The sequence below is a fragment of the Thalassophryne amazonica genome, chromosome 4 (assembly GCF_902500255.1).
Source record: "Thalassophryne amazonica chromosome 4, fThaAma1.1, whole genome shotgun sequence".
Classification (NCBI taxonomy): Eukaryota; Metazoa; Chordata; class Actinopteri; order Batrachoidiformes; family Batrachoididae; genus Thalassophryne; species Thalassophryne amazonica.
In genome coordinates this window covers 115,527,920-115,553,374 of record NC_047106.1, presented here as the reverse complement: position 1 = coordinate 115,553,374, position 25,455 = coordinate 115,527,920, and the positions used below count along the sequence as shown (strand labels likewise).

The 25,455-nt window shown below is 39.4% G+C and overlaps 1 protein-coding gene across 1 annotated transcript in view; it reads right to left on the bottom strand.

Moving 5' to 3' along the window:
• Positions 1–25,455, bottom strand: part of fndc3a (fibronectin type III domain containing 3A) — a 250,225-nt gene that overhangs the window by 47,322 nt on the left and 177,448 nt on the right. Inside the window, 5 exon segments of the mRNA XM_034168451.1 lie at positions 9,213–9,351; positions 9,442–9,501; positions 9,603–9,769; positions 16,371–16,429; positions 25,046–25,345. Of these exon segments, the coding sequence (XP_034024342.1) occupies positions 9,213–9,351; positions 9,442–9,501; positions 9,603–9,769; positions 16,371–16,429; positions 25,046–25,345 (725 nt within the window).

The following is a 25,455-nucleotide window of genomic DNA, read 5'->3' as shown; positions in this document are numbered from 1 at the left end:
CAACCTTGAACCTTCATGCGCATGCGTGATTTTTTTCACGCCTGTTGGTTGCGTCATTCGCCTGTGAGCAGGCATTGAGTGAGGAGTGGTCCACCCCCTCGGCGGATTTTCATTGTCAGGGAAATGGCTGAGAGATTGCTGATTTGCTTGATCAAATTTTTTTTAGAAACTGTGAGGCACATCCATGTGGACACCATTCGAGAAATTCAGGTGGTTTTTGGTGAAAATTTTATGGGCTTCAAAGACATTAAGGGATGTTACTGTCGCTTTAAGGACGCCCACAGCAGCTGTGGGGCGCGCCGCGCTCCAGCTGCCATCGACAGGCTGAACGACCATTTCGTTTCTAAACGGATCACTCTGTGGATCTGTGACCATCGTGTGCACTTTCTCTGGCTATCACAAGAGCTGGACATCACCCATTTTCCTGCAGATTTCACTTTTAACAAGAGATTTTGTCATGGAAAGCCGAGCGGACTCTTCGCGCGTCATGATGGATTCGCTGCTGGACCTACATAAAACCACCTCCGTTTTGGTCTCACAGGACGGCTTTGAGATAGCGTTCGGACAGCTGTTGGTGGTTTTTCAGTCGAGTGATTATCCAAGAAATTGTGGATGTGCTTGAACATGCCAGAACATGTTCTGTGACGCTTCATCACGGCGTTGCTTTGCGGAATTCCTCCGCACGTCTGTCTCAATTTGCCGAAAAAGTGCTGATGTCCACGTCTTTTCACAATTCCTGTGCTAGTCCAGACGATGCCCCGGATAAAACAAAGCGCCCAGTTTGGAAATGAACGGCACATTCCACTGTTACGAGGAGATTTTGTCATGGAAACAAGCATCCACTCCACAATTCGTCCACAATTGTGGACATCAGCACTTTTTCGGCAAATTGAGACAGACGTGCGGAGGAATTCGCGGCAGTACCGTGATGCGCAAAGCAACGCCGTGATGAAGCGTCACAGAACATGTTCTGGCATGTCCAGGCACATTCACAATTTCTTGGATAATAGACAGCTGTCTGAACGCCATCTCAAAGCCGTCCTGTGAGACCAAAACGGAGGTGGTTTTGTGTCGGTCCAGCAGCGAATCCATCATGGCGCGCGAAGCGTCCGCTCGGCTTTCCACGACAAAATCTCTTGTTAAAAGTGAAATCTGCAGGAAAATGGGTGATGTCCAGCTCTTGTGATAACCAGATAAAGTGCACACGATGGTCACGGATACACAGAGCGATCCGTTTAGAAATTAAATGGTCGTTCAGCCTGTCGATGGCAGCTGGAGCGCGGCGCGCCCCACAGCTGCTGTGGGCGTCCTTAAAGTGACAGTAACATCCCTTAATGTCTTTGAAGCCCATAAAATTTTCACCAAAAACCACCTGAATTTCTCGAATGGTGTCCACATGGATGTGCCTCACAGTTTCTAAAAAAAAAATTTATCAAGCAAAGCAGCAGTCTCTCAGCCATTTCCCTGACAATGAAAATCCGCCGAGGGGGGTGGACCACTCCTCACTCAAAGCCTGCTCACAGGCGAATGACGCAACCGACAGGCATGAAAAAAATCACGCATGCGCATGAAGGTTCAAGGTTGGCTCACGCAAGCACACGTGATTCAAATCCATATGTTTTTTGTTTTTTTTAAAAAAAAGGTCGGATACTTTTCTAATAGACCTCGTAAAAGAAGTATCCCCAAAAGGCTCAGCTGTTCACAACCAAAGATGGGGCGAGGATCACCACTTTGTGAAAACTGCATGAAAAAAATAGTCCAACAGTTTAAGAACAATGTTTCTCAAAGTTCATTTGCAAGGAATTTAGGTATTCCATCATCTACAGTCCATAATATAATCAGAAGATTCAGAGAATCTGGACATCTTTCTACACGTAAGATGTAAGGCCGAAAACCAACATTGAATGCCCGTGACCTTTGATCCCTCAGGTGGCACTGCATTAAAAACCGACATCATTGTGTAAAGGATCTTACTGTGTGGGCTCAGGAACTGTCAGGAAAGATGACTTTAAGCTTGCTTTCAGCTTGTTTTCATCTTGGAATATAGTACGTGCCATGGGATTAATATACATGCTGTTGGATTAAACTGGACAGTGTTTGGTACTTTCCCGGAGTAAGTGAGGTCATACCGGACTTTTCCATTACAAATGGGGAGGCCCACGGAATGAACTCAGTGGTGAAGATGATGGAATATGTCTAAGAATGATTCTAACATGACAAGTATGATCAAATGAAGTATTAATGTGATAAAATTAAGAGTTGATTAGAAAAAGTATGCTACAAATAAGTGAAATGAATGATTATATGAGTTGTTTTTCATAAAGAGTGCAGAGTCAGAGGAAAAGAGGAAGTGATGTTGCAACGAGGCAAGAAAAGCTGATGATAAACAACTGATCAAATGATTAAGATGTGGTAAAATATGAAATGAAAAATAAGGAATGAAAATGTTTGTATATGATCATATGAATTGTTTTTATGTGAAAGAGAGTTGTAATGAAATGATTGAATATGATTGATGTGATTCTAAAGAAATGATTTAAAAGAATGAATTCTCAGAAAAGCTGAAGTGTTAACAGAAAAGAGGAACTTGAGAAATAAGTTACTGGCAAGGGGCCGCAGATGACTTCCAGTAAGCGAAGGAGAAGGGAGGAGGTTTTGAGTCACCACCGTCCCCATGGTAACCAAGATCATCTGAAGACAACAAGAGTCCAGCACATATATAAACTGTGAAACACCAGGAAACGGGATTATTCTTCCAGGGAGCGGTGCTGTTGCCACTTCTCCCCTGCTACGAGGAGATCACAAGACTTGACCATCTTGTGAGCAGCAATTGGAATCGTGGAGTGAGAGGATTGGAGCCATAAGAGATCATTTGAGAGAGTTTTTAACTGCCACTCAGGCCGTCCAGTCACGGAGTAGCAGAGCATTGGAGAATAATCACTGGCCTTAAATCTGAGTGAGGAATGTTCAACGTTTTCTCTCTCAAGAAACATCACAGCATACCAGAATGGATTAGATCAACTTTTGGTTGATTGAAGAAGGAATAAACTCTTATGTGGATTAATTTCCTGAAGGATTACAACATCACACAAGGATCGTGGTCAGCTAACGACTAATAGCTGATGAAAAGGAAATCAAGTTCATCGAGCTGGGGACTTTAACCTCAAAAACCTCCTTCCCTCACTCCTAGAAAAATTGTTAAGAAGTCAATCCAGTCCAGTCAAAGTAAGATCAGACAGTATTATTGAATCAAAAACAAAAATCTCTGCCAATCATTATTCTAATTATACTTGAATTATTGTTGTGAAATTATCATCATATAACCTATTTTGATTATGTTGTCGGCACTTGCAAAACCTGCAATAAATTTCCAAGCATGCAGTTAAAGTGTTAAGGCTCGGACATTGGATTTATTGATGCTTCTTAAGGTGTAAAAGTTAAAGTTTATTGGGTGTATAACATCAAAAAGTGCTCTAAAAGGTTAGTCTGGTTTTTAATGAAAATAACATCCTGGAGACTCGCTGTACGAGTCACTAAATTCAAAATCTAGCAACATTCCAAGAGCCCTGATCCATAAGAGGAGAGCTGCCGTTAACGGGCGTGGCCGGTTCGTATCCTGGTTCCAGAGAAGGCTATTCGACCGGGGTGCGAGATCAGCGTCAGCGGGGTGGACGTCCGGATGGAGGCAGTGAGCGGCTAGATGAATCTCCTCGCCACCAGCTTGAGCAGCCTTTGTGCAGCCCTGCCGGGTAATACCCGTGGAGACACGAAGGTCGGACCCCAGAGACGGAGAGCTAGTTTTGTACACAAATACATTCATCGGAGGGTGAGCGTGTGCCGTGTGTCCAAAAAAGCAGGATCTGACAGAACACTTCAGAAAACCATTGTCAGTTAACATAGTTTGTCGCCACATCTACAAATGCAAGTTAAAACTCAGCAATACAAAGTGAAAGCCATATGTCAACAACATCCAGAAATGCCGCCGCCTTCTCTGGGCCCGAGCTCATTTGAAACGGACAGACGCAAAGTGGAAAGGTGTGCTGTGGTCTGATGAGTCCACATTTCAAAATATTTTTGGAAATCATGGACGTCGTGTCCTCCGGACAAAAGAGGAAAAAGACCATCCAGATTGTTACCAGCGCAAAGTTCAGAAGCCAACATCTGTGATGGTATGGGGGTGTGTTACTGCACATGGCATGGGCAACTTACAAATCTGTGATGGCACCATCAGTGCTGAAAGGTACATCCATGTTTTGGACCAACACATGCTGCCATCCAAGTAACTTATTTTTCAGGGACGTTCCTGCTTATTTCAGCAAGACAATGCCAAGCCACATTCTGCACGTGTTACAACAGTGTGGCTTCGTAGTAAAAGAGTGTGGGTACTAGACTGGCCTGCCTGCAGTCCAGACCTGTCGCCCATTGAAAATGTGTGGCACATTATGAAGCGCAAAATACTTGACTGTTGAACAACTGAAGTCGTACATTAAGCAAGAACGGGAAAGAATTCTACCTACAAAGCTTCAACAGTTAGTGTCTTCAGTTCCCAAACGCTTATTGAGTGTTAGAAGGAAAGGTGATGCAACACAGTGGTAAACATACCACTGTCCCAGCTTTTTTAAAACGTGTTGCAGGCATCCATTTCAAAATGAGCAAATATCTAAACAAAAACAATAAAGTCTATCAGTTTGAACATTAAATATCTTGTCTTTGTGGTGTATTCAATTGAATATAGGTTGAAGAGGATTTGCAAATCATTGTATTCTGTTTTTATTTACATTTCACACAACGTCCCAACTTCAATGGAATTGGGGTTGTAGTTATTGCTCTCAAATACACTATTTACAGTAGAGACCAAGTCACTGACATCAAAACAAAACAGATAAAAGTGAGATTAATCGCAATTTAAAAAAAAAACAAAACACATTATAGGTGCTGTTAAAAAATAATTAAAATTAACATGTTATTTTGACACACAGACTTACTGATCACTATATTATGTATACCTGTTTAATTGCTTGTTAACACAAACAGCTAACCGACCAATCACATAGCAACAACTCAATGCATTTAGGCATTTAGACGTGGTGAAGACAAGTTGATGAAATTCAAACTGAGCATCAGAATTGGGATGAAAGGGAATTTAAGTGATTTTGAATGTGGCATGGTTTCTGGGGCCAGATGTGCTGGTCTGAGTATTTCAGAAAGAATTGATTTTAAGATTTTAATGTTTGTTTTTAAAGCTATTAATTGCCTTGCACCTCCTTACCTGTCTGAAATTTTAACTCTCTGCACTTACAGTAGAATATTACGGGCATCTGGCCAGCTTTACTTCGATGTTCCGAGATCAAAATACAAACTCCGGGGTGATCATGCTTTTGCTGTAGCTGGCCTCAGACTGTGGAACAAGCTACTTCTTGAGTTACGCACTATTCCTGACCTAGCACTTTTTAAATCTAAGTTAAATACTTATTTATTCAAGCTGGCTTTTAACACCTAGTATGTGTGTTTTATTTTTATGAATGTGTTTTTATTGAAAAGCACTTTGGACACCATCTGGCTGCTGTAAAGCGCTTTATAACTAAATGTTGATTGATTGAATGACTGACTGATTGATCTAAAGAGACAGATGATTTCATTAATACCTTGTACAGCTTAAATTTATATCCAAAATTTACTAGGCCTTGAAGAATATCTTCTCAGTCAGCTACTCTCATTGATAATATACTTACAAATGATACTGATACTAAAACAAGAAGTGGTTTATTGTACAATGATATTAGTGACCACTTACCAATTTTTATAGTAACTGATCTAAATTAAAATAAAAAAATGTAATGAGAAAAACATCTGCAATCTGAAAAAGCTATTATTGCCTTAAAAATGATTTACATCTGCAGGAATGGAATTCCATTTATATTGAGAATGACGCTAATTTAGCATATGCCAAATTTGAAAACATATTTCTCGATATATACAACAAAAATTGTCCAATTCTACATTGCAGTGCAAATAATAAATATAAGGCTCACCCATGGATAACAAAAGGGCTGCAAAAGGCATGCAAGATGAGAAATGTTATATAGAGAGTTTATTCAAAGTAAATCAAGAGAGGCAGAGATGAAATATACGCACTATAAAAATAAATTAACAAGTATTATGCAAAACTGTAAAAAAAAAAAAAAAAAATCATACTTTGGAAATATACTACATGATAATAAAATAAAGGAAACATGGAAAATATTGCATAGTATTTTAACAAATAAACCCAAAGCAAAGAACTACCCAACATACTTTACTTATAATATTAAAGATGAATATGACATGAACCAAGTGGTGAACAATTTTAATAAATCTTTTGCTAATGTTGGGCCAAATTTGGCAGCTGACATTCCACACACTACATGGGTGAATCAGCAATTAATTGATAGAAATCCATATACAATGTTTCTTTGCCCAGTTGATGAGAGGGAAATTATTATGGTAGTCAGCACATGTAAAAGCAAAAAGTCAACTGATCATAATGATGTACATATGGCCTTAGTAAAGCAAATAATTACAGAAATTGCTAAACCATTAATTTATATATTTAATAAATCATTTCAAACTGAAATTGTCCGAAATGGTATGAAAGTGGCAAAGGTGATATCTTTATTCAAATCTGGTGACAAACATCTTTTTACTAACTACAGACCTGTGTCTTTATTGTCACAATTTTCTAAGATATTGGAAAAACTTTACAATAACAGATTGAATAAATTTACTTAACAACAACCTGCTTGATGACAGTCAATATGGGTTCAGAGCGAAAAGGTCCACTGCACTGGATTTGTTCGGTGCAATAGAAGAGATCAATAAACGTGGACAAAAGGGAATTAGTTATTGGTTGGTTTATTTATCAAAGAAAGGCTTTCAACACAGTTTATCACAACATATTTCAAAAGATGGAACTTTATGGGATCAGAGGAGTGGCTCTGAATTGGATTAAAGGCCATTTACAAAACCGTAAGCAGGTTGTTGAATTCAGAAACTGTCATTTTAAAATTGCTACTGCAAGGACGACCAGGAAATGTTTCTGTGTCTCCATTTGTTGTCCTAAAAAAATGGAATAACCTACCTGAGAAACTCAAGCGATGTCCAAATATCAACCGGTTCAAATATTTATACAAAGAAATGGTATTCTCCAGATATGTATTAGATGAAAGTGGTTGAGCTGTGTTGTATGAAGGTCTTGTTATACTTGAACCTTTTCTACTGAAATATGTAAGTGGTAACTAGCTTGTATTGGGAGCTGTTTGGGAAATATTTGTTTTCTTTTAATTGTAATTATGAGCTGCTTTTGTTCAGATTTTGTTTAGAAATAAAGCTTTATGAACAGGCACATATGCCTGGTTTGATTCAACTTCATGGATAGGTGTAGGCATTGATAAGCTTTGCTTCTGCCTACACCTTTATGCACCATGTATATTGTTTACTTTTTTCTTACTGTCTTTTTGTTCTTTAACTACTTTCATTATGAGTTTTGTTGTATATGAGTGAAATTTTGTTGCATGGGTGTCTAATAAATTCAATTCAATCTACTGGGATTTTCACGCACAACCATCTCACAAAGAATGGCCCAAGAAGAGCAGATGTCCGTTAGCGGAGTTGTGTGGACAAAAAAAGATGTTAACGTTAGAGGTCAGATGGAGAATGAGCAGAATGGTTGGATGGGTGACTGTGTGATGTTTTCATGTCAGTGTGGACCAACATTTCAGGAATAGTTCCAACACCTTGGTCAATCTATGTCATGATGAATTAAGGCAGTTCTGAAGGCAAAATGGGGTCCAGCCCATTTGCATTTAACAACAAAGATGTCTGGTGGGCAATTCTATGGTAACGGAATTACAACAGCAGCAAAATCTGGACATGTGGCATCTAACCACGACAGATTAGCTCAGATTGTAATTCCGTTACTGTAGAATTGCCCTGGTGTGAAACCAAAGTTGCTGAAAAGGACTTAACAGTGATGGACTGCCCAAACAATAAGAGTGTTTCATGAAAAAGAGTCCAGTGCAAAAATACATATGAAGGTGGAGGCTAATGTCTGACTTTTTTTTATAACTATACTAGTGAAAAACTGTGGCGTAGATGTCACATTCTGATATTTTCTGTTGAAAACTCTGACGCTAATATTAATTAAAGCAGACGGCAGGATTTTTTAATGCTGCACTGCTATCAGGTAACTAAGATACTTAATATTGGCATCCAAATGAAGAATGAGTATTTGGCTATATTTTTGATGACATTATTAACAAAATATTTCTGGCCTGGTGGGGGTTCTCCCTGCATATTAGAGAGACAAATGCAAAGCCACAAGGCCAGCTGTAATGTGTGCCTTCAAGTGGCAATACGTTTGCAGCATATGCAGAGGAAATACAGGCAAGATAAGTTGCAACCATGGTGCCAAAACTGCAGAAACCAATGGCACATTTTCTCTTTCAATGCGGCAGTCGTGCAAGTTGTCTGCTTTTCCCGATTTGTCAGGTATTGCATGTTCAACTGACAGTTGGCGTCTCTGAGCCCTTAACTCAATAAATAAATTTTACATCTTTTTCAGCAAAGTCAGAAATGATTAGTCAATTATAAACATAGCCCACAGAATACTCAGTTGAGCAAGCTAGTTATATCTGTCATTAAAAAAACAAGTTTTTGAAAGCTTAAATTCCATCATTTAGCACTACCAGAAGCCATGTTCATCCAGGTGTATACTCCCTTTATGTGGAGTTCTTCAAGCAAAGTTTTACTGTCTGTGCAAAGTCATAATTGATATGGTTCTGGAAACTCAGTTTTCTTACACTCTCTCACTCCTGGAATCACAAAACTACTGCCAGCAGATGAATAACTTTAATAAAGCCACAGATAATAAAATACCTCACTGAAGTAAATAGCAGCAACAGAAGTAATTTATCAGTTAACTTAAAGATCATTTCTGAATAAAAGCCTGCAGTAAAGGCAACTATTACACTCAACACAACAGACTGCCAAATATATTTATAGTGATTTTTTGAATGCTAAATTTTTTTCTGTCACCAACAGCCATTTTTTAGTTTTGTATTTATCATAGGAAATATAAACAAAGTAAACAGTTCAAATTATTTGCTTTTATTTTCACCCCAAAGCAGTCATATTTGTGGAAATTTAAATTTCCTCCATCTGCTCATTGTTTTTACCTTCCACTGAAGAACAAGTGTGTTCTTGGTCCCGCTGGCCTTTCTGGGAGGATTTGGTGGATCTGGCTCACAGCTTAGAGTGGTGAAGCTCACTGCCTCTGAAGGGCTTCCTTGTAAACAGTTACACATGGCCTGGACCCTGGGGAAAGGAGAACACAGTCATCACAGAATGTTCCTTTAGTACAAATTATGTGCTGTTGGTAACAACAGCAGATGGAAATAGTCCAACCTGACATGATAATCTGTTGCTGGTCGAAGGTCTTCTAAAGTTGCACTTAGTTCTTCCCCACTGTGTGAAAGGAAAAAGACAAACAAATCTTTAGTGCCATTTTAAATAACTGTCTACATGACTGTAACTAGCTGGTGGTGGGACATGTGATAAGTGCTTACCAGTACATGCTTTTGTACTTCCCTTCTTTACCATTAAAAGAAATGGAGACCTCGTAGCTCAGGGACTCTGGTGGGCTGCACTCATCCTCTATACTGCCATTCTCACGCTTTGGCCCTGCTGGTGCACTCCAACTCAACACTGCTCCTCTAGCCTGGATGTCTGACACCTAGATCACATGTCAGTTTAACACATTACTCTATGTAGAGTGTACTTACAGTAGTGGTCAAAATTATTATCACCCCTGATTTTCAAGAATCTAATTCAGCATATCTTCAGAAATAAATGCAAAATAACCAATTCTATGTCCTCAGTACATGGAATAAAATGTCCAAAGTTACTGTACAACAACAAAAAAATATTTCACTTAATGAATTAAAAAAAAAAAAAAGAAAATGTACAGCATGCTGGTCACAAATTCTGGCACCTGTTTAATGATTTTAAATAAGTTCCTCAAACAAAATATAAAACAAATTAAGGTCACCTGTGTTCGACTGTGTCCACATGACCTGACTTAACTAGTGGGTTTGCAGCAGATAAAGAGGCCAAGCATTTCCATTTTATTCTTCATAATGGTGAAAAAAAAAAGTGAGCTGACAGTATCAGAAATCCTATTACCAAAACCAAAACCAAACTAATTCCAAAGGCTTCTAGGGATTACCAAGGATCCCGAAAGCCAGTTACAATAGCTGCAATATTACATTTGAGGCCAAGGTCTTGAATTTTTCCAATGTGACAATGTCTCTGAGCACAAGTACAACATCACAAAATAATGTTTCAAAAGGCAAGCATGAACTGCTTTAAAATGGCAAGCAATGACTGTCCCCGGGGCCCAGTCTTATACGAGGTCTGTTAGAAAAGTATCGGACCTTTTTATTTTTTTCAAAAACCTGATGGATTTGAATCACGTGTGCTTGCATGAGCCAACCTTGAACCTTCGTGCGCATGTGTGAATTTTTTCACGCCTGTCAATAATTATTATATATATATATATATATATATATATATATATATATAATTATTATTATATAATCAATCAGACGAGCTGCACTCTGATGCGGCACTCTCACTGCGCTTGTGCACAGTTTACAACGGTTTATGAGATTGAGACAAGTTTACTCTCGTGCACGGCAGAGTGCGTGCAAGTGCATGGATCAAAGTCATGCAAGTGTCAGGACTCTTTTTGTATAGCCCCTTTCACATTGGCGTATTCGTAGAGCTGCTCACTGCAGCGTATCGTCTACGCTGCAATGAGCAGCTCTCCATCCACCTTACGTGGAGTTTTTTCTCAATATGCAGCAATATGTTGAGGGCTACGCGCATAGGGCGGAAGAAATTAAACATGTTTAATTTTCTTCGGCATACAGCCTTCACGAGAGTACACGCAGCGTCGTGCTACTGTGAGCCCGCCCACGCTTCAACACGGTACTGTACGCCATTTCACACCTCCCACTGGGCTCCATTGTTCTTCTGGAGCTATAAATACTGCAAGATCGCTGCATCACTTTATCATACAGGACTCATTATATGCGGACTGTTCACCATGTCGCAAAGCTGTTGTCATTATATAAACTCTCTCTCTCTCTCTCTCCCTCTCTCTCTCCCTCTCCCTCCCTCCCTCCCTCCCAAGGTTTCATACTGCAACCAATCTAACTGCCTGTAACTGCAAACTCCAAAAGGTTAACAGTAAACCCAAGGGGCTTTTGTCCTCTTGGAAAGACAAGTAAACTTTCTGGAAAAGCTTGTTGAAACAATAGTTGAATTTGTGTTGTCATCAGCTCAAATTGGGTTGTTAACATAGGTACCTATCAGAGTCTATTTTACAGTCACTGGACCCAACAAAATAATCTCAAGTGGATAAGAAGCCAATTCATCAAAAGTCACAGGTCACCAGGTGAACTGGTTTGATTGCTATTCTTGAATTATTTTATCAGCAACTGTGTCCGCTCACAGTGCCAGAACACTGATGTCTTTAATTTATACAAAAATATTCAAGTTTAAAAAGAATGTCTGGATAAATACCTTATTGATGAATGTGAATTGTTGTCAGTGAGCAAAACCACAAAATTCTTCCTCCTCATTTGTTGCCTCATTAAAAATCTTGTCATGCTGCATGATTGATCATGCTAGACAACTGAGAGGGTGCCAAGGATGAAAAATGACTTATCTGCAGATAAGTTTTCTTTGTTGAAGGTTTTTGGTAATTCTTGGTATTTGTGTTCTGCTTGGAGTTGCTAATTTGTTAGTGTTAGCTAAATACATTTCGTTATCTGTACAAACTTCACTGGCTCTGTCATACAGATATATTTCAGGAGACCACAAAAATACATCTCTTATACAAATAGGCGATCTTTCAACAAGCTATCGGATGGGCTGCAGCATGAAACATTACTACGAAAGTCTCCTTAAATAAAATGTTGAGTGTAAAACTGGGCAGTGGCTTCGTGGTTAACACTGCTGCCTCACAACGAGAAGGTCGTTGGTCTCCTCCAGTGTTCGTGTGGGTTACCTCCAGGTGCTCAGGCTTCCTCTCACTTCCAAAGACATGCAACTTAAGTGAACTGGCAACTCGAAATTGACCATAGGTGTGCGTGCGTGTGTGAATATGTTTATCTGCCTATATGTGGACCTGCGAAAGACTGGCATCCTGTCCATGGTGTATCGCAGTTCATGCTAGCCCCACCCCCCACCTCACCCACTGACTCTTGACTGAAGCAAGCGGGTTTAGAAAATGAATGAATGAGTGTAAACCCCCCTCAGCATTCGTTGAAAATGGCATTGGGAGGTCAAGCTGAAACATTCAGGCAATTGAGGTGGAAATCTCATTTGCATTATAATAGCCAAGTGGCCCCAGTGTGCGGGTATACGTGTATATGACTTTGATCACAGAGAAACTGGGAAGAGCTGACATTTTCCATTTAGTATGCGTATGTACTTTGGGTCATGGATGAATGCTACGAAAACAGAAATTTGATAAAACTATTATTTTTTGGAGAAATTAGAGATACTAGTTAAGAACAATGAACAATGGATGTTTTGCTGCAATGCAAAAAGAGTCAGACACACAGGCACACCCATCCACCTCAGACAGTTAATGATGCAGCACAAGACCTTTGCATTCCTGAGTCTTAATGTTGACACAGTCATATAAACGTATGCTACCATTGATAAGTGTGTAAATACCCAAGATTTAACTTATTTGTGCAACTGCTATGACATTTTAAAATCACAGTGACACCATGGCAATTATAACAAGAGTACTCTGAGAGAACCATGTCCCCCGCTGGAAAATCCTGGTTTGGTACAAGTACTTGCTATATTCTGATGATATTTCAAGGTAGGTGATAGTTGATTTCAGAACTGGCAGTGTTTTGCTTTGTTAATCAAGGCCATAACTCTGCAAAACTGTGTCAATCTTGTACAGTATTACAATGTGCATATTATCAACCAACAACAAGGAGTTGTACCATGTTTCATGAAATTGCTCATGAAACTGACAGTCTATAATTGTTAATCAAGGGCCATCACTAGTAAAATGGGCCCAACACGAACATTATGATAATATGTGCATTTCCAAACCGACAACCCCAGTTCCAATGAAGTTGGGATGTTGTGTGAAATGTAAATAAAAACAGAATACAATGATTTGCAAATCCTCTTCAACCTATATTCAATTGAATACACCACAAAGACAAGATATTTAATGTTCAAACTGATAAACGTCATTGTTTCCTGCTCATTTTGAAAAGGATGCCTGCAACACATTTCACAAAAGCTGGGGCAGTGTCAACAAAAGACTGGGAAAGTTGATGAATGCTCAAAGAACACTTGTTTGGAACACTGCACAGGTGAACAGGTTAATTGGAAACAGGTGAGTGTCATGATTGAGTATGAAAGGATCATCCCCAGAAGGCTCAGCCGTTCACAAGCAAAGATGTGGTGAGGATCACCACTTTGTGAACAACTGGATGAAAAAATAGTCAAACAGTTTAAGAACAATGTTTCTCAACGTTCAATTGCAAGGAATTTAGGGATTCCATCATCTACAGTCCATAATATAATCAGAAGATTCAGAGAATCTGGAGAACTTTCTATACATAAGCGGCAAGGCCGAAAACCAATGTCCGTGACCTTCAATCCCTCAGGTGGCACTGCATTAAAAACCGACATCATTGTGTAAAGGATCTTACTGCATGGGCTCAGGAACACTTCAGAAAACCATTGTCAGTTAACACAGTTTGCCGTTACATCTTCAAGTGCAAGTTAAAACTCATTTCAGCAAGAAACAAACTTATTTCAGCAAGACAATGCCAAGCCACATTCTGCACATGTTACAACAGTGTGGCTTCGTAGTAAACGAGTGCGGGTACTAGACTGGCCTGCATGCAGTCCAGACCTGTCGCCCATTGAAAATGTGTGACGCATTATGAAGCGTAAAATACGACAACGGTGACCTCGGTCTGTTGAACAACTGAAGTCGTACAGTAGTGTTCAGAATAATAGTAGTGCAATGTGACTAAAAAGATTAATCCAGGTTTTGAGTATATTTCTTATTGTTACATGGGAAACAAGGTACCAGTAGATTCAGTAGATTCTCACAAATCCAACAAGACCAAGCATTCATGATAGGCACACTCTTAAGGCTATGAAATTGGGCTATTAGTAAAAAAAAAAAGTAGAAAAGGGGGTGTTCACAATAATAGTAGTGTGGCATTCAGTCAGTGAGTTCGTCAATTTTGTGGAACAAACAGGTGTGAATCAGGTGTCCCCTATTTAAGGATGAAACCAACACCTGTTGAACATGCTTTTCTCTTTGAAAGCCTGAGGAAAATGGGACGTCCAAGACATTGTTCAGATGAACAGCGTAGTTTGATTAAAACGTTGATTGAAGAGGGGAAAACTTATACGCAGGTGCAAAAAATTATAGGCTGTTCATCTACAATGATCTCCAATGCTTTAAAATGGACAAAAAACCAGAGACGCGTGGAAGAAAATGGAAAACAAACATCAAAATGGATAGAAGAATAACCAGAATAGCAAAGGTTCACCCACTGATCAGCTCCAGGATGATCAAAGACAGTTTGGAGTTACCTGTAAGTGCTGTGACAGTTAGAAGACACCTGTGTGAAGCTAATTTATTTGCAAGAATCCCCAGCAAAGTCCCTCTGTTAAATAAAAGACATGTGCAGAAGAGGTTACAATTTACCAAAGAACATATCAACTGGCCTAAAGAGAAATGGAGGAATATTTTGTGGACTGATGAGAGTAAAATTGTTCTTTTTGGGTCCAAGGGCCGCAGACAGTTTGTGAGACGACCCCCAAACTCTGAATTCAAGACACAGTTCATAGTGAAGACAGTGAAGCATGGTGGTGCAAGCATCATGATATGGGCATGTTTCTCCTACTATGGTGTTGGGCCTATATATCGCATACCAGGTATCATGGATCAGTTTGGATATGTCAAAATACTTGAAGAGGTCATGTTGCCTTATGCTGAAGAGGACATTCCCTTAAAATGGGTGTTTCAACAAGACAATGACCCCAAGCACACTAGTAACCGAGCAAAATCTTGGTTCCAAACCAACAAAATTAATGCCTCACAGATGTGAAGAAATCATGGAAAACTGTGGTTATACAACTAAATACGAGTTTAGTGATTCACTGGATTGCTAAAAAAAGCAGTTTGAACATAATAGTTTTGAGTTTGTAGCGTCAACAGCAGATGCTACTATTATTGTGAACACCCCCTTTTCTACTTTTTTTTTTTTTTTACTAATAGCCCAATTTCATAACCTTAAGAGTGTGCATATCATGAATGCTTGGTCTTGTTGGATTTTTGCACAAAAACAATAAAATTTATCAGTTTGAACATTAAATATCTTGTCTTTGTGGTGTATTCAATTGAATATAGGTTGAAGAGGATTTGCACATCATTGTATTGTGTTTTTATTTACATTTTACACAACTTCCCAACTTCATTGGAATTGGGGTTGTATAACAAGGACTTGTACCAAGTTTCACGAAATTCCTCCTAAAAATGTGAGGAGCAGATTTCAGAATGCTTATACCCTTTCTGAGAGGGGAGATAGACACACATGGCTACAGCCAGCAGGGGATAAAAAGCATTCAAACAAAAGTCACATGTGTAAAACTAAAGGTGCCCTGACACTTGCACGACTTTCGCACTGAATGAAGTGGAGAAAGCATTTGGAACAGTCTAAAAAGGTAATTGTCATGTTTATGTTTTAATAGCTTGGTAAAACAGTTGCATGTTCTTTCCTTCTTATGTGCAGCTGTAAAAGTATGTTTATTATAGATTTAACATCTTGTTATAATCATTCAGACAAGCTGCGCTGTGATGCGGTGGACTGATGCAATCACATGTAGTGTTTTTTAACTGTTTGCGTAATGTTCACGTGAACTTCACGTAATTAATGCGTGATGGAGATTTTGAATATTTCAAAACTTTCTTTGCGCACTTGCACAAAGCTGCGCACAGTTTACAATGGTTTACAACAAGTTTAAGATGAATTTACTCTCGTGCACGGCAGACTGCATGCAAGTGTGTGGATCAAAGTTGTGCAAGTGTCAGGGGGCCTTAACTAACAATCTCATTGTTTTGTAAAATAAAGTTTTTATATTGAAATTTAAATTGTGGAAAGAGTTCAAATTATAAATAAACAATATATGTGTTGAGTCATTTAATTAGCAGGTATAAAGAAGAACTAAGCAAAACAGTGTATTATGGACTTTAATAAGTGAATACAGACCACTGGTTTACTGATAGTACTCAACAGTGCTTGAAGGGCCACAGCTTCCTCATCCAGCTCTGAAAAGAGAAAGAAAAGTACATAAACACCTCACAAAGTACTTTTATAATTACATTAGCAATACATTTGAACTAGAGCTAAAATGTAGAGTTGTGGTCTATTGTTTGACTCAGATTTTGTCAGAGATACAAGAAAAATAGGACTGATAAATGATACACATTTCCTAACAATTTTACTGTCCTGGAAACTGTGGCAATAAAATCAGGGTGATACGAATCTTAAAACAGGGAGATACAAAAAAAAAAGACATTGAAAATTCCAGGCTTTGTATCACCTCGCTTTTCATCCAATCAGCAGCCCCCATTTCTCTGCACCCACCAATGACATACCCCCATTTTGTGTTACCATGGTGACAAGTGCAGGATCATGATACAGGATCCAGATCATTTCATTCAACCAAGACGTCTGATCAAGGTGAAAGCGTTTTATCCTCCCTAGCAGGGAGAATTTGACAACTTGAGTCTCATACTGAAGTTGTGAGACGTCAGTGAAGAGGAGGACACTCATGGCTTTATAGAGACAAAACATTCCATAATTTACATGATTTACCTGTGCTGTTCGTTCTACATGATTCATTTGTATGATTGTTCATTTCTGTAGTAACGTGATAAATAACATCACGTCTGTTTATGCATCACACCACACACACATATAAAACACATTGCAGTCAATACACCCCAATGTGACTGACAAGAGATGTAATCAATTCATAAATGTTTAATGAAAAAAGAAAATTTACATTTACACTTTGTCTCACAGCATTAAAGTGGCTGACAGCAGCTCTCTGTGGCTCACAGACTGAAGATAACGTACTGAACTTGTACAGAACCGTGACATCTAAACACAAATATGAACCGAACCATGACTTCTGTGTACTGTGACACCCTCAATATACAGTTGTGTTCAAAGTAATAGCAGTGTGTTTAAAAAGTGAGTAAAGCTCAAAATGCTGAAAATAGTTTTTATTTTCATACATGGAAATACATTGGGAACACTGCACATTTACTGTATAAACTGAAAATGCTTCAAGATTTAGCTTTGCGGTGAATCAGTCAACTAATATTTAGTTGTATAATCACCGTTTCTGAGAACTGCTTCACATCTGTGTTGCATGGAGTCGACCAACTTCTGGCACCTGTGAACACGTATGCCAGCCCAGGACAGTTGGCCTACATTCCACCATTTCTCTGCATTTCTTGGTTTTGCCTCAGAAACATTTTTGATGTTACCCTACAGGTTTTCTATTGGATTAAGGTCTTTGGATTGGGCTGGCCACCCCAGCCACCTCTTGTTGGCCTGGAACAAAGATGCTGCTCGCTTGTTGGTGTGTTAGGGGCTGTTGTCTTGTTGAAACACCCATTTCCAGGGCATTTCCTCTTAGGCAAAAAGGCAACATGACCTCTTCAAGTATTTAAACTAATCCATGATCCATGGTATGCGATAAATAGGCCCAACACCATAGTATGAGAACCATTACCATGTCATGATGCTTGCTCCACCATACTTCACAGTGTACTGAAGCTTGAATTCAGTTTTTGGGGGGGGTCGTCTGTTAAACTGTCTGTGGCCACTAGATCCCAAAAGAACAATCTTGCTTTCATCAGTCCACAAAACATTGCGCTATTTCCTTCCTTCCTACCTCTTCAGCACAGGCCATTTTTTCAAGAATAGAACATTGAGGGGCTTCTAGCTTGGATTCACATATGTGTCTTCTAATTGTTACAGTACTCACAAGTAACTTTTGACTTTCTTTGATCACCCTAGAGCTGATCACTGGCTGACTCGATGCCATTCTGGTTATTCTCTGATCCATCTGAAAAATGGTTTTCTATTTTCTTCCACATCTTTCTGGTTTTGGTAGCCATTTGAAACCATTTGAGATCATTTTAGCTGAGTGGTCTATCATTTTCTGCACTTTTTTTAATACGTTTTCACTTGTGCAATCAGCTTGTTAATCAAAGCATGCTGTTCTTTTGAAAAATGTCTCGAACAACCCATTTTACTCAGATTTTCAGAGAGAAATGCACAACAACCAGCATGGACAACATTTGCTGCCTTTGTCCTGAAATAAGGGTCACGTGCAAGTGTGTAATAAGGGTCACAGAAAGAAAAATGCAGACACTGCTATTTTTATGAATAGCCTAATACTCCTTTTTCTTCACTTTCTGGAAAGTAACAACTAATTTGACAATAACATTGGAAGAGAATGTGCAGAGTTCCCAATCAATTTGTGTGTATGGAAATCAAAGCTATTATAAGGAGCTTCACTCACTGCTATTATTTTAAACACAAATGTATTTAAATGCACATGCACGCACACACACACACACACACGTGAGACCTGCAAGGTTGGTTCCACAAAATTGAACCATGCGTTAGCTCAAACCGCAAATTAATTAAATTGACCAAAAATAAAAACCCTTAAAGTCAGCTTACCTTGCCATATTATAATAGTTTTGACCATTTTAAGTGTTATTCCTTCCTGAATGGTGATGATTTCTTCATTTGGAGTGGATTTGGGATCTTTTTCTTCCTCCTCCAGCTACTGTATGTCAGCAATGAGGGCTTTGTCAGTGTGAAAGATTCCTGACAATTCAAAGTTTTTGGATGCGAATCTCAAGACCCTTACTGCCGGTTCAGATTGTGAAAAACGTGTGGCAGGCGCGTGTGTGGCAGGTGCGTGTATAAATTCTAGTCCAATCTGAACGGGCAGTAAGGATCTAGAGAGTTGCATCCAAAAACTTCGAATTGTCAGGAATATTCCACGCAGAATTGTCCACCCTCATCTCTGTCACAACTTGACAGAGTAAAGCCGAATCGTGACTTACGCATTCGCAAGTTAACTAACGGTGCTCACCTGTACACACATACACATACATAGAAACATAAATACTACATATACGTATGTATGTATGTATGTATGTATGAATACAAGCAGGCAGCCCGGAAAGTATTCACAGTGCTTCATTTTTTCCACATTTTATGTTTCCTCAAAAGTCGACCCCATAATGACAATGTGAAAAAAGGTTACTTTTTTGTAATTCATGCATATTTGTTAAAAATGGGAAAAAAAAAAACAACCTAAGAAATCACATGTAAATAAGTATTCACAGCCTTTGCCATGAAACTCAAAGGTGAGTTCAAGTGTATCCTGTTTCCACTGATAATCCTTGAGATGTTTCTACAGCTTAACTGAAGTCCACCTGGGGTAAATTCAGTTGATGGGACATGATTTGGAAAGACACACCTGTCTACATATAAGGTCTCACAGTTGACAGCACACGTCAGAGCACAAACCAAGCATGAAGTCAAAGGATCTGTCTGAAGACCTCCGAGACAGGATTGTCTCAAGGCACAAATCTGGGGAAGGGTACAGAAACATTTCTGCTGCTTTGAAGGTCCCAATGAGCACAGTGGCCTCCATCATCTGAAAATGGAATATGTTCAGATCGACCAGGACTCTTCCTTGAGCTGGCCGCCTGTCTAAACTAAGCAATCTGGGGATAAGGGCCTTAGTCACGGAGGGATAGTTACTCTGTCAGAGCTCCAGCGTTCCTCTGTGGAAAGGAGAACCTTTCAGAAGGACAACCATCTCTGCAGCAATCCACCAATCAGACCTGTATGGTAGAGTGGCCAGACGGAAGCCACTCCTTAGTAAAAGGCACATGGCAGCCCACCTGGACTTTGCCCAAAACAGCACCTGAAGGACTCTCAGACCATGAGAAATAAAATTCTCTGGTCAGATGAGACAAAGACTGAACTCTTTGGTGTGAAGGCCAGGTGTCATGTTTGGAGCAAACCAGACACCATCCCTACAGTGAAGCATGGTGTGGGGATGTTTTTCAGCAGCAGGAACTGGGAGACTAGTCAGGATTGAGGGAAAGAGACATCCTGGATGAAAACCTGCTCTAGAGCACTGTTGACCTCAGACTGGGATGACGGTTCATCTTTCAGCAGGACAATCACCCTAAGCACACAGCCAAGATATCAAAGGAGTAGCTTCAGGACAACTCTGTGAATATCCTTGAGTGGCCCAGCCAGAGCCCAGACCTGAACCCAACTGAACATCTCTGGAGAGATTTGAAAATGGCTGTGCACCAATGCTCCCTATTCAATCTGATGGAGCTTGAGAGGTGCTGCAAAGAGGAGTGAGCAAAACTGCCCAAAGATAGGTGCACCAAGCTTGTGACATCATATTCAAGAAGACTTGAGGCTGTAGTTGTTACCAAAGGTGCATCTAGAAAGTACTGTGCAATTGAGTAGATACTTACGCACGTGATTTCTTTTTTTTTTTTTTTTCAAATAAATTTGCAAAAAAAAAAAAAAAAATATTTCATGTGGTCATTATGGGGTGTTGTGAGTAGAATTTTCAGGGGAATTTTTTTTTTAATTTACTCCATCTGGGAATAAGGCTGTAAAATAAAATGTGGAAAAAGTGAAGTCCACACAAACGTCTCTGCCACACCAGACTTCCTCATACAATATCACAAATCTTCTCTTGGCACCCTGTCATAAACTTTCTCTCAAACAGAAAAGGTAACTCATTTTGGCCTTTACTATACTTCTCAATGAGCACTCTCACCGCAAATACTGCAACTGTAGTGCTCTCAGCATGAAACTATATTGCTGCTCACAAACCTTCACTTATTTTCTAAGACAAGCTTCTGCTACTATTTCACACAACTGTGGCTAATCAACTTTATGCCTCTGTAGTTACTGTAGCTCTGCACATCACCTTTGTACTAAAACGGAGCCAGCACACATCTTGTGTGTCCCTTACGCATTAGAAACTCCCCTGCCACCTCTCCAAAACATTTCCATGCCTCCACTGGATTGCCATCTGCACTGATTCATTGCTGCTCTACAAAGTGTACTTTAACATTTTATTATTCAATCAACTAAGGTGTTGTGTGTGATGCAGCATTTTTCACTTTGCGTATCAGGTTTCGTGTATGAATTTTGGACTGGTAATGCTGGGCCACTGAGCAAGTGTGTTTGGGGGGAGGGGTGCTAAGAATCTGAGGTAAAATTAGACTATTTAGTGAAGGATTTTGGTGAAGGTGTTTTGGTGAACTATTTTCTTTCACCAAAACATCAAATCCAGGCTTGCATCTCAAATGTACCTTCTGGCAAATTGTAGCTTTACTTTCATAATTTTTTTTTTTTTTTTAAGAAAATCCTTCTCTATACCACTTCATCATGAAGCTGTATAACTGAGGATACAAAATGCAAAACATGCACTATACACAATATCTCCAATCACAGCCAGAGCAGCCTATGACTTCTTCTGGGTTGTCTGGGTGTTTTGGTGTCTTTTCTCACTCTTCTCCTTCTTGCACAGCCACTCAGTTTTTGAGAACTATCTAGTCCACACAGGTTTACCATAGAGCGCCATACTGTTTGTATTTCTTCATAATAATTGATGTAAAAAAAAGCCCAAGACATGTTTAATGACTTGGAAATGTTCATGTATCCATCCCGACTTGCCAGAAGAAAACTGGCAATAAAACTGATTATTTACAAGTGTTATACCAAAGAGGCCCATTACTTATGCAACCTATGATCTTGGCTTTTATATTTTTAATTAACTGATATCATGTTGTAGAGATTTGAGTTTAAGGAAGATAATTTTGGAAATTTTTATACCGAGAAGCCAGATTAACTTTTTGTAATTGAAATGGCATAAACAAATTAAAATATGTGAAATACCAAGGGGCCCAGTCATTTTGGAGGTCACGGTATGTACATGTGATTTCTTAGGGTTTTTTTTTTTTTAATAAATTTGGGAAAAAAAATTTAAAAAGCTTTTGGAGGGGAGTATATGTGATGAATATTCATACTGTAATAATGGCACAAGATAAAGTTGCACAGCATGTTGAAATCGTAATGATTAAAATGAAATCATAATGGATGGCACCTCTGCAGTACTGCTGACAATATACTCCTACTGTCTCTGCTTAAGAAAAAAATGAACTCTGTAGCTGAAAAATACCGTAGTACTCAAACCCAGATGAGTATGCAATTACATCGGTCTGACTCATATCATCAGACTACATGTTCACTGGCTGTGACACAGTAGCTCATTTGACAGTACTGAAAAGCTGAATGCAGTAAAGCAACTCTAAGCAAGTGAGAACCACCAACAAGCCTTCATATGTCTAGGTGAAGCATGGGAAGTATGTCAGGAATTATCTGAGAAACTGGAGGAGTTTATCACAGATATACATACAGTTGTATGTTAAAGTTTGGGCACTCCTGATGATTTCCATGATTTTCCTTTATAAATCATTGGTTGTTTGGATCAGCAATTTCAGTTAAATATATCATATAGCAGACAAACACATATTTGACAAGTGAAATGAAGTTTATAGGATTTACAGAAAGTGTGCAATAATTCTTTAAACAAAATTAGGCAGGCGCATAAATTTGGGCACCCCAACAGAAAAAAATACATCAATTTTTAGTAGATCCTCCTTTTGCAGAAATAACAACCTCTAAACGCTTCCTATAGCTTCCAATGAAAGTCTGGATTCTGTATGAAAGGTATTTTTGACCATTCTTCTTTACAAAACATCTCCAGTTCAGTCGGGTTTGTTGGTTTCCGAGCATGGACAGCCTGCTTAAAAATCACACCACAGATTTTCAATAATATTCAGGTCTGGGGACTGAGATGGCCATTCCAGAACGTTGTACTTGTTCCTCTGCATGAATGTCTTAGTAGATTTTGAGCAGTGTTTAGGGTCGTCTTGTTGAAAGATCCAGCCCAGGCGCAACTTCAAATTTGTCACTGATTCTTGAACATTGTTCTCAAGAATCTGCTGATATTGACTGGAATCCATGTAACCCTCAACTTTAACAAGATTCCCAGGCCCTGCACTGGCCACACAGCCACACAGCATGATGGCACCACCTACCAATTTTACTGTAGGTAGCAAATGTTTTTCTTGGAATCCTGTGTTCTTTTTCAGCCATGCATACTGCCCCTTGTTAAGTCCAAATAACTCAATTTTAGTTTCATCAGTCCACAACACCTCATTCCAAAATGAAGCTTACTTGTCCAAATGTGCTTTAGCATACCTCAAGCGACTGTTTGTGGCGTTTACACAGAAAAGGCTTCCTCTGCATTACAGCATCTCCTTGTGCAAAGTGCGCTGTACAGCTGAACGATGCACAGAGACACTATCTGCAACAAGATCATGTTGTAGGTCTTAGGAGCAGGTCTGTGGGTTGACTATGATTGTTCTCACCATCCTTCGCTTCAACGTATCTGAGATTTTTCTTGGCCTGCCTCTTCTGGCTTTAACTAGTCCTGTTCCTGCGGCCTGCCATTTCCTCAATATGTTCCTCACAGTGGAAAACAACAGCTGAAATCTCTGAGATAGCTTTTTGTATCCTTCCCCTAAACCATGACGTTGAACAATCTTTGTTTTCAGATCATTTGAGGTGAATTTAGAGGCACCCGTGTTCCACTCACTAGAAGAGATGCAAAGAGGACAAACATTTGCAAATGGCCACCTTAAATACCCTCTCATGATTGGATTCACCCGAGTAAGGAGGTCAAGGGTCAATGAGCTTACCAAACCAATTTTGTGCTCCAATAATGTGCTAAATGAATTCAAATCAATACATTGACAAGGGTGCCCAAATTTATGCACCTGCCCAATTTTGTTTAAATAATTATTGCACACTTTCTGTAAATACTAGAAACTTCATTTCACTTCTCAAATATTAGCGTGTTCGTCTGCTATATGACATATTTAACTGAAATTTCTGATCCTGACAAACAATGATTTATAAAGGAAAATCAGGAAAATTATCAGGGTGCCTAAAATTTTACATATAACTGTATTCTTCCACCATATAGCATGTCAATGAGCCATGCCACCAGCTGTTTTCTGCAAAAAAGGGAGAGATCCTCAAGTCATTTTACACCCTGCAAAGACAGCATTAAAATGTACATTCTGAGCAAAAAATCAGTTTGGAATCAACACCAGACCTTTGCTCTGCTTATTCTGCTATGTAATAATGAGGGAGCCACATCTGCCACACAAGCCACACCTGACCGTGAAACTATGTGTCAGTCAACTGTTGAATAATTTATGGCCTCTGAAAGTGGAGGGACTGTGTAAAAAAAATGTCTAATTCCTAAGTGTGGCCATTTTGTTAAACCTCTTGAATTAAAGATGTAGTCTACACTACAAGCATGTCTTGATTGGGGTATTGTTGTGTTTTGTGGTAAAAGTATAAAAGTGGTCAATGTCCAAATATTTAGGCACAACAAAAGAAAAACCATAAGAATAATAAGATTTTCTCAAATTGCTATGTTCCAAGATTTAAGAAATTGTCAAATTATTTTTCTCTACACTTAGAAAATTAATGTTAATTCTGTAATTATGCACTGGTGTTGCCAAGTAACAGTTTTAAACTCAAAGATTAATGAGCAGTCGGAGTTCACGTAATCAAGAATAGTGTTGGCTGTGGCACTAATCTCACACTGCCACCAGCTGCTGCACTTAATGAGACAGTATTTGCAGCGATGGACTCCCAGCCTCTGGAGATTGCTGTGTCAGCCCAACACAAAAACCCGATAAACTGCAACCCATCCACCTTCTTACCTCTTGACGCTCCATTTTTCCCTCTGCCTGTCTGCTTGTCAGGGCTGGCCCTCACAATACTGGGCTGTCCCTGTTCCGCCTCCAGCCCTTTACCGCCAACGCCGTTGTGAATGTCCATTGTCGAAGGGCTGCTGCAGGTTTTCTGTGGTGAAGGGGGAGGGCTGTCCTTCACCTGCCCACCAACTCCACCTCCCTGACGCTCTTTAAGTTTTTTCTGCAGGCGCTCATATGTTTTGCTAGTTCTGTCATCTCTCTGAACAAAAGGTGGACGTCCATGTTGGGAATGGGAATCTGCAGAGACTAAAACAAAACCAAAAAATTTAGCTGATGTATACCCAACAACCTTCTGGCAGTCACAATGGAAAAAACAGTTACCAATTAGCAGCTACAAGGCCATCATAAGAAGACAG